The following is a 10,569-nucleotide window of genomic DNA, read 5'->3' as shown; positions in this document are numbered from 1 at the left end:
CCTCGCATGCATTAACATTAGATTCCATGACTGCAAAAGCAAAAAAAAATATTATTAGTATTAAGTTGAACCTTACATGTCGTCAAAGACACATAATGGATAACATAAATATATTAATAAACATGTAATAAATACACACATAATTTTATTAATAATATAGAACCAAAATAATCTTACGATATAGAAATATACCTAGAGTCGCGTAGAATAAGTCTTTTTCAAATAAGAAGTTTTCTTGACTGACGAATAAGATATTTGAATTAGCATGAACGAGATATACAATAAGATAAAAGATATTGATGTTACCACTTTGATTACTAAAACCTCTTGCACTTAATTTTTTTAATAATAATTATAGTAGAAAATAATATTAATTTTTAGAATAATAATAACGATCATAACAAATTTTAAAAGAAATTAAATTAAAGTGAATCTTGAAAAAAAAAAGTGAAATATGATGTATTTGGAAATTGGAAGTCATCGGTAATGATAGCAAGCAATACCAGGATAAGGTGCTCACACAACAAGATACGAGGAGTTGAGTACCAGGTGAAGAGGCGCCTGCGTGTGAGAGTTGAAGTAGAAACGGAGACGCCTACACTTGATAATTAGAGTTGGCAGGAGTTGAACGACAATTGACTGAGTGATGACAGAGGAAATTCTTGAATTTGAATTTCTTGAGTTAAAGAACATGATACTTGTGTGTATATATATATATATATAGTATTTGTAAATAATATAAAATGAATTCTATATAAATAAAATTATACTTTAACCCAAATAGTGAAGTCTTTTTTGATTTTGAATATATATATATATATATATAGAAAGTTTACTTTAATTTAAACGATGAAAATTATTTTGAAAAAAAAATTAATTTAAATAAAATTGATAATTTATTAAAAATATTATATTTATAATAAAAAAGTAAAAAGTTTAAGAGGAATATAAAAGTAAGAATCTAATTATAAGATTGAAAACGATAATAAATAAAGTTTACTTATAATAAAAATATTAGACTTATAATAAAAATAAAAAAAAAGACTAAAACAAAGGAAATAATATTAGATTCATAATAAAAATAATAAAATTTACTTATGTTATGACTAAAACTTAATAAATAAAGTTATTTATTATGACTAGAACAAAGGAAATAATATTAGATTCATAATAAAAATAATAAAGTTTACTTATGGACTAAAAGTTAGATACAATGGGGTTTTCCTTTCAATAATTTCTAAAGTTACAACACAGCTTGATCCCCTCCGGACCTTTTCAATGTACACAAAATAACTTACATCTCTGTTGCCATTAGCCACCCCAAAAACATAGTTCCATCGTGTGTGCAAAAAGTTCAGACAATCTATTTACCAATATTGACCAGTCATCCCAAAGAATGAGTATTGATGAACTTGTACCATGTGATTGATCATTACCGTCCATGCCCTCTGCAACAAAAGAATTCTCAAAGACCGACCCATTTTACCCATCTGAAAATCCGACCGACCCGGAAAGGCAACTCGTAGTCTTTGACCACTGCTGGTTCCCTTTTTGCAGCCTCAGATTCAGACCACACATAAACTCCTCGTTCTTGTCGGCTTCCCGGTACAGTGTTGTCAAGTATAACAGCCACAATGAAGGCAATTACCATGTTTAATGACAGCAATGTATTCATAATGTAATTTACCTGCAAAATAAGATTAATGAGGGCTAAATATTCATTATCTGCTTTCTGTTTTTCACCAAAAGTACATAAAACTGAGGAAATGCAACCACCGAAATCACGAAACGAAGTTAAAAAAGAAGCATACCCCTTCATATTTTGTTCTGAAAGGGCCATGAGATGTCACTATATAAGGTTGAAAATAACTTGGAACAGACATGTTGGAATTTGGAGAGATGCCATATTGTTGAAAGTACGCCGGTATCGAGAGTGAAAAAAATAAAGATAACCCAACTATTATGATATTCCGAGAGCTCCCGGCCTCACTATAACGTAGATTCGACAAACCCAAAGCGGCAAGCATCGCCCACATGAAGCACAGGAGAGCAGCAACGATGACCTCAGGAATTGAAGCAATGAACCCTCCAACTTTACCTGTATAAATGGGGAAAAAAGCTTCAAATCTGAACCATTGTGTCCATTAATGCTTCACAATAAGACTACTTTAAGGCATTGCAAATTCATGAGACAAAACAATTATTCTTCAATATAGATTACAATAAGGTCTAAATCGAGTTCATACTAGCGATGTTCCAGTATCAGGGACGTAGCCAAGATCAAATGTTAAAAATTGTTTTTGTGGGTGTCTTTGTTTGTTCGTTTTTTTGTGTGTGGGGGGGGGGTGTAAAGGCCTTATTTAACTAATATTTAAGCTAAAAAGGACCTAAAATGCTATTATACCAAAAAGTTTGGGAGTGGCAACAGCCCCTCCCATGCACATTGTAGATCCGTCCCTGTCCCTGTCCCTGTCCAGTATTACTTTAAAAAGAACCTAAGCACCCCAGCATCATACTAAATGGTACGCACCATTTATCGCCATGCAATAACATTTTTCTCCACATTCTTTTCTCAATGACACCATCAATGTTAAAAGAGGCTATAATTTTCTGATGGTGTAAACTAGGAAAGTACTTCGCAAATCAAAAGCATGAAACATTCCTAGTAATAAGCTCCTATTGGTATGTTCTTGGGTTTTATTCTAACAATTATGAGATGAAATCCACAAGATATGTGACGTAGTAAACAAGAATCGAATCTTCAGAGCAGTCTTAAAAGTTAATTTGAATTCTCTTAACTATTTGATCTATGCAAACAAGGATATATCATCAGCTTTAATAGATTAACAAAGTTACTACAAGTTTTAGCTCATGAAACAATCTTAAAAGTTCAGAAGGTAACATGATTAAAACATACCTACAAGGGATAAGACTATCAAAACACATGCACCCAATTCAACAGCTCTGCGGCTTCCCATCTTAGTCACTGCAATTGTATGAACATTTTCCGTAAGTGTTGTGGATCCTGTTCCGATACCCCAGAGACCAGCTAATATACTCGATAAACCCTCAAGGCCAATTCCTCTGCTAACAACACCGGGAGTTGGAGGCCTGGATGACACCAGCAATGATGATGCATGGTATGAACCAACCTAAGAAATTCAGCAACCCAGGTATGTCAGGGTCATATAAGCAACTTCAAACAACAAAATGGAAACAAAGACGAGTAAAGGCAGAAATCACATAAAATAGGCATCCTTCTACAAAATCTGGGGAAAATAATTTAAACTATTGCAAATTGAGGTAGACATGAATTCTTTATGCTTTATAGCCGCTGGTTGCGAGTCAGTTCGGTTAACACAGGAACCAGTTCAACCCCAGGGCACTTCAAGAACTGAATATATGGAAGGCATAAAACGAGATATATATGCAATATGCTAGTTTTTGGTAATTTGATCATCTAAGTGCTTTCAAAAATGCATACGTTTCCATAGTTCAATCTTTTGCAACTTGAGGTCAACCATCAACTGAGATTTTTTATGGTACAAAGGTCCCACATGTAGTCAATTTGGCTTATAGGGGCACTAGGTCTACACTAAGGGGCTTCAAGATCTACACACATTATGAAGGCATGAAAAAAAGATAGGCATGCACGGATATGATAGAATGGATAATTTTAATCATCCACAAGCTTTCCAAAGTTCTGCAAAAATCAGCAATGGGTCAATGGACTTGACAGTAGCATGATAACATAGAGAGTCAGATAAACTAAACCAAGGTGATTGAAACCCCCAAGGGGTGTTTGGTTCACTACAAATAAGATAACTCTGAGAATTGGATTACTGGAATGTAAAAGTAAGTGGCACATTATTGGGTACGTTATATTATTTCTTTGTTTCATTTGGCTGGAATGTTAGACATTGGTGTTAGGTTGGCAGAACATAAGATTACCTACAAATATATTTTACTAAATTATCATCACGATAGATTTTTTTAACAGGTTCAGTCTTCAGCATTAAATTGGAAGAAACTAATATGAAAGTTCATAGAGCGCTTTCCATTGGGCTCTACCTAATGTTAGATTTAACTTATAATTAATATATTAGACAATGCTTAAAAGCAACTGCACATACTATTAACATAATTAATATATATACCAATATATTTTATGTATGAATAGAAGTCTAATTTGTAATCCGATTTTTTTATTTAGTTTAAAGGATTAAGTTGAAAAAAAACTATAAACTTGAGGGATAAAATTGTCAAAAAAAATTAACATTCTCATGGGAATATAACATTATAAAATAGGAGGTAATGAAATTATCCGTTATATTCCGAAACACTGTCAACTATTAGGAATCTTACTTATCTTATATCACGGGCATAATCGTACATTGCCCAAACTACACGTACACAAAAAGGAATTTAACCCAAATGAAAATAAGAACCTATGCACTTATACTTGCACTTCAATGGGATAACATGGAACTGGCATGTCAATCAACAAATGAATGATTACAATTTACAACAATTTGTTATTCCCTCATGAATATTACAATACCTAAAATCTATGCCCTTTAATTTACCATCTTAACACTATATATTGATCGCAAAACAATTCAAATAGATCTCAAAAAGAATTCATTAATCTTAGTTATGATTAGAAAGATAAGTCTTATGAGTCTTTGTAATCTAGATAGAAGTTTATCTTTAAAGTCCTATTAGAAGTCAGCAACTCAGTCTATTTACACTCTTGTAATCTCCTACTTCAGCAATCAGATTTTTTTTCTTGCATTAGCTCCATTATTCTTTCCCTCTCTATTGATTTATTCACTTAGATTACAACAGTTTCAAACTATATATATGTTAGGATCCACTTATACTTGGCTTAAAATTTTTAGTTTTACACCCTTTTAGGACCATTACATTGAGAGAAATCAAAGGCTAAGATTAACTATTTTTTCCAGTGAATATCTTCTCATTTTCTACTATTAATATCAAACTTTAATTTCTCTCCTCCAATGGTCCTAAAAAGGTGTAAAGCATAAACAGTTTTACACAATGTAATTGGATCTTGCCCCTGTATATATAATCTCATCTCTTGGTAGGTCTGAACCAAAATCATTTAGCACTTTTATATGCATAGAAATTCCAGGATCTTTAGAAATCATGTAAGCAATGCTAACCCACAACAGATAACATGAATCGGCACCAGTAGTGTTGATGCTACTCGTGTAAAAGAATTAGAATCTATGACATGAGTTCCCATTGCATCAAATTTATGAATCTACAGTAGATGTATCAATGTTATAGATGATAGGAAACTAACCGAATCCACCGAGGCAATTATTGAAACCACACACATGACAATGGCCATTTTCCAGTGGAAGACGGGAGTTCCCCATTGTAATGGATAAGGAAACCTAAACCATGGGGAAGATTTGAATGCATGAGATGTATCAACCCGACAATGCTTCATCCTCGAGACATGTTTTCTGCAATGCTCAGATATTATATTTGAGACAGGGATATTCGTATCACAGCCTTTATAGCTATAGGCTCCTGCTTCGGTGAGAAGGAAAGCAACTCCCCATGTGATTACAAGGCTCAAAGGGACCTGGCAGTTAGCAAAAAAATCCATATCATGGTCAGAAAATACATGTGCCAATGCATTAAAAATGCATACCAAAAGCTAAAACAAAGTGTGCAGAATGATGAGGTTGTAAACTTACAGCATAGATTAGGAATATCCGATGGCCGAGAACAGATATCTTACGAAGATACTGCAAAAATGAGACATTTTCAAATTTTTTTTTTAGCTCACAAATACGTAACAAAGAAATGTTCTGACTGTAATTATCTAGGCATTCAGTCAACAATAACATGATCGACGGTAATTACAATGGAACAAAAACTTTTAAAGTGAAATGAGAATCAGAAACTTACAAGAGAAAATATAATGACCATCAATATCTGCACGATACCAATCTCAAGACAATTCCCCACTAGTGGGAAACCGTAACTATAAAAAGAAAGTCCAACAGCTGCAACGGTAGGTGCAACGACTACTGGGTTGATTAACCTGCAAAAAAGAAACATAAATGAACCTGGCTTATATTTACCACACAGTGGGAAGATTTTAGTGCATGCAGAATTAGTATGATATGATCGAACAGCTAAATTAATGTCATTTGATGTGATGTTTAGAGAAGGTTATCAGATTTTTTTTCTTCCAAAAAGTTGCAATATAAACCCCTTCAGAATCAGGTTTGCATTATGCTTTCTGTTGATGCATCTTATTTGTAGCCTTTATAAAGTAGCTTTAACGCCACTTCATAGTTGCAAAACATGGAATAGAGGTGGAGGGTAGCAATTGAATTATGTCTGCTTTAGCAAAAATCTAACCTCACCATTTCAGAATCAAAACAAAGTTAATCAGAGTAAATGAATATTGAAAAACGTAAAGCACAGCGATTATTGACATGAACCAAGAACCAAACTCTACCCAGTTTTAAAAGCTCTAGATGATTGAGTCTTCATTTTAACCATTTATATGTTCAAACCAAAGAATAAATGCAGTTGATTGTTCCAAAGTATTTTACCAAAGACTGTCATTACCATCATATACATTTAATCGCGGGACCTTATTATCAACTTTTACGTTGATATTTGAGGTCTATGAAAGAAAACCATATAAAAAGGGTTAAATACAGAGTTGGACCCTCTATTGTCAGTGTAATATCTAAAAAGTTAAAATTTGCAACTACGCACTTAAGCATTCTTTGGGCCTATGAATAACACAATAAAATATGACATACCTTCAAAAAAATGACATGTGGCAAAATGTCCTAGTCATCAATATGAAAATACTAAAAAAAGGAATCAAAAGGAAAGAAAAAAGAAAATTGTATAAATAATTCAAAATTAAAAAAAAAATAAAAGAACATAAATTCCAAAGCCTTTATGGATAAAAGGACAAAACGAAGAGGCATTCTACATTAATCCTTCTCAATACAAATTTTTACTAAAGAAATCTTCACTGTTGATATTATAACACTCATGGTCAATCATAGCTAATCTATCCAATTACTCATAATTTGCAGTATTCCCAATTCTCTACAGTAAAAAGACTAATAATAATGCTGAGGTGAATTTGACTTTGAAGACTGGGAAATGATATATACCTCAAGAATAATGACATTAGTCCACTGTATCCAAGTAATGCTTGAAAAGCTGAAGCTATGATAATTGCCCCTTGCAACTCCTTCATGATATGCTTGAAGTTCTGCCAAGTTGAAATGAGTCAGCACTGTAGATGTTAAGAAACTCAAATTTCCCATCTCATACAATGAAATTTAGGTAACGAAGAAGTATTCATGTACAAAAAAACTCTAGTAGTATCACTGATTACTTCTATGACAGAGAGAGAAAGAGAGTGATGGGACAGAAATTAAGCTATCATATTAAAGATTTTTAGTGTTCTTGCATTGTATTACCAAGCCATTAATTAACAATTTTCAACCAACATTATTCATTTCTACACAGCATATAAAATTTAAATGTTAACTTGTCCTAAACAACGACGACACTAGAGAAGCAACGATTTCAGCCCTTTACAGAAACCAAAGAGTTACGCATAACTGGATCAAATAATTAATTGCATCAATTGGCCAGTGTCATGTCAATCAAGTACTGAGAAAACGAATTCTATTCATTGATTTGTAATTTACAGATTAAGAGGGGCTTCATATCGAGAACATATTATTAATATGCACAGCTTGACATCCCATGTTTATTAGTCAGTAAAATATCCTTAATTTGTGTAAATTCTTTATTGCTACACTATTTAGTCTTAGAGTTGTAAACTACAATCCTAATTGGCATAGAAATATCATGTATATAAATCCTAATATAAAAACAGTTGAATGCATGAAATGATAATATCTATTAATCAAATAATTTAGAACTTCTGCAGCTATATACAAGTAAATACTTACTGAAATGATGGATAAATGAAAAACAACATTTTTAATAGCATAACTATGACCCAAAAATAGAAGCGTACATTCCCATTTAGTCCTCGGAACTCTGGAGAGTTGATTATCGCTAATGCAGGAGCAAGGAAAACAAATGATGAACCTTGTATCAGAGGCAACCGTGACCCCAAGAATGAATGCAATAGTGTGGTCACTCCAGACACAAAGAGTACTGTCGACACCACATTTGCAGTATCCTCCTACAACCACTAAACCCAATCAGATCAAGCAATCCACAGTCTAAATTCCCAAATGTATGTGATTCGAATTGAAATAAAACATAATTTAACCACTCACATAAGTGCCACCCATTGCCGGAACTATAACGAGCGGGATAAGAATCAATGAACCCAACAATGAAAGATAATGCTGGAACCCGTAAAGACCAATAGGAACTGAAAAGGAAAAAGAAGCAATCCAAACATAATTATTCTCAAATCACCAAAAAATAACATTTCCAATAGAATCTAATTGTCATCAAAATGAACATAAATGAATAGCAAAATTTGTTAGTTTGGCACCAAATCATCAGTTTCGTAATCACATTTTTAGAAGCAATGATACATCAAAAGTATAAAGAAAATCAGCAATAACATTAAACAAAGAGCAGAGCAGATGGACTACACCCAAAATGGTTAAAAACCTAGAAATAAAGAACTAAAATAAATATTGCCTCTAAAACCATTAAATGCACACGCTTTTAAACCCCAGAATAGAAAAATAAATAAATGAAAAGAACAAATAATGTTTCAAAAATTAAAATTAAGCATACCCATTTCAGTTGTCAATTCAGAAAATAAGACTAAATAAAATATATTTTTTTTAAAAATCATATTCTACTTTCAGATGGTAAACACCAACAAACAAGCCACAGTCGTATAAAAAAATCACAAATACCCATCTGACTAAAAAAAGATATTTCATTCTCAACAAACTTCAAAAAATGAAAATAGAGAAATGAAAGGCAACAGTGAAAACTACCAAGACCAGGAGTATCTCTAAGCTCATATTTCATATGCGAGTGCCTTCCCACGAATCCATCATCATCCACATTTTGCGGCAACACATCCACCACTTCCTCATTCCTAGACGCCCTCCTAGTCGGCTGCTGCGGCTGTGGCGCCGCCCCATTGTTAACCGTATGTCCGTTAGCAGCGGAAGCGGAACTCCCTTTATTCGCCCCATCAACCTCCCTCCTCTTCTTCTCCGCCGGGCCCTTCCCATTCACCGGTTGTTGCTCCCCATTCACCGCCGCTGGTGCAGGTCGAACCCGACCCACTTCAAGATCAGCCTGGCTGTTGTTCTCTCTAGCCCTGGAAGGCAACTGTACTTGACCCGAGTCACTGGCATTTGTTTCCCCAGAGAACTTGGGCTTAAACCCAGTTTTCTTAGCCCAAGAAGAAGGCGGAATAGGAGGCGCATCGGAAGCTGGAGGCAAAGCAGGAGGTTTGGATCGGGTTTTCGGGTCAGACGACGGCATTAGAAAAGAGAAAAGGGCAGAATCTGTTAGTGGGTCATAGCTTTTGAGGTTGGAGATGAATATTACAGATCTGGGTTTTGAAAAGAAAGGAGGAAAGCAGTCGTTCTTTTAGGGTATCTGGAAAAAGATAGACGCCTAGAGAAAAGAAGAAGAAGAGAAGTTGGGTTTGGGGCAGTGGTAAGAGAAAGGAAGAAATGAGCTGAGTTTAGACATTTTAGTACAAATAAAAGGAGATGAGAGATGATAAAAGGGTAAGTGTTGGAATGAGCTGAGTGAGGGAAGGGAAGGGGAAGGAGACTTTTAAGAAAATGTACTTGGTGGACCCTCTCCCAATATAATTATGTATTATTATTTTATTTTATTTGAATTAATTAATTAATTTTAAGATAAATTATGTATTTAATCACTTAACTATTATTACAGTTTCATTTAAATTGTAATCACCTACGTTTTTATTTCGGTTATCTATCATTAAAAAATAGACAGAATTGATGATGTGGTATTTTTTAATATTTTTTACAATGATGATGTAGTATTATCTTATGGTGATACGTAGACATCATTGTTAATATTTTTAATGGTCGATGACTAAAATAGAATAAAAATATAAGTTTAAGTGTGATTTAAAAAAAAAAATTGGATAATCAAAACATAATCACAAAATATAATTTTAATATCAATCACCCTATTCTAATCGCTAATGCTCGAACACGTGACTCTAAAAATAATAACAATTCTTTTAACTATTAAGATTAATTGATTTATGCAATATTTGTATATAATGATAAAGAATATTGTTTTATTAAAAGTTGATATTAAATCTCAAACAACTTTTTCTCTACTTAGAGAAAATCAAGCGTGGTTCAAAGATTAAAAGAAACTTAAGGTAAAACAATGGTAATTTTTTTTTATTAATATAGGGTAAAACAATGATAAACAATGGTAAGTACAAGTTAATATATGTTTAAAGAAAAAATTTTAATTTTTTTATATTAATCGCCCTTGACATTTATAGTGCTTGAACTTGGATCCTCGAGAATAATAACGATTCCT

At 33.1% G+C, this 10,569-nt stretch overlaps 1 protein-coding gene across 1 annotated transcript; it reads right to left on the bottom strand.

The window, feature by feature from the left end:
* Nucleotides 1-1,205: 1,205 nt before the first annotated feature.
* LOC120129587 (nucleobase-ascorbate transporter 12-like) lies at nt 1,206-9,801 on the bottom strand. Its single transcript, XM_039147056.1, has 10 exons — nt 9,018-9,801; nt 8,334-8,431; nt 8,066-8,236; nt 7,185-7,285; nt 5,947-6,082; nt 5,733-5,783; nt 5,330-5,617; nt 2,918-3,152; nt 1,812-2,098; nt 1,206-1,687 (listed from the first exon to the last, which is right to left on the bottom strand). The coding sequence occupies exons 1-10, from the start codon at nt 9,514-9,516 to the stop codon at nt 1,466-1,468; spliced, it is 2,088 nt and encodes a 695-aa protein (XP_039002987.1). The 5' UTR covers nt 9,517-9,801; the 3' UTR covers nt 1,206-1,465.
* Nucleotides 9,802-10,569: the final 768 nt, after the last annotated feature.

This window comes from Hibiscus syriacus, unplaced genomic scaffold (assembly GCF_006381635.1).
Source record: "Hibiscus syriacus cultivar Baekdansim isolate YM2019G1 unplaced genomic scaffold, ASM638163v2 tig00001644_pilon, whole genome shotgun sequence".
In the NCBI taxonomy this organism is placed as follows: domain Eukaryota; kingdom Viridiplantae; phylum Streptophyta; class Magnoliopsida; order Malvales; family Malvaceae; genus Hibiscus; species Hibiscus syriacus.
This window is presented reverse-complemented; position numbering and strand designations above follow the sequence as displayed.

What these genes read in the sequence shown, in the direction of transcription:
- LOC120129587 (XM_039147056.1), bottom strand. Translation starts at nt 9,516, where the DNA reads ATGCCGTCGTCTGACCCGAAAACCCGATCCAAACCTCCTGCTTTGCCT. An exon ending in CTAATGTCATTATTCTTGAG is followed by an intron (nt 6,083 to 7,184) that starts GTATATATCATT and finishes TCTTTTTTGCAG; the next exon opens with GTTAATCAACCCAGTAGTCG. An exon ending in TAATTGCCTCGGTGGATTCG is followed by an intron (nt 3,153 to 5,329) that starts GTTAGTTTCCTA and finishes TGAATTTCTTAG; the next exon opens with GTTGGTTCATACCATGCATC.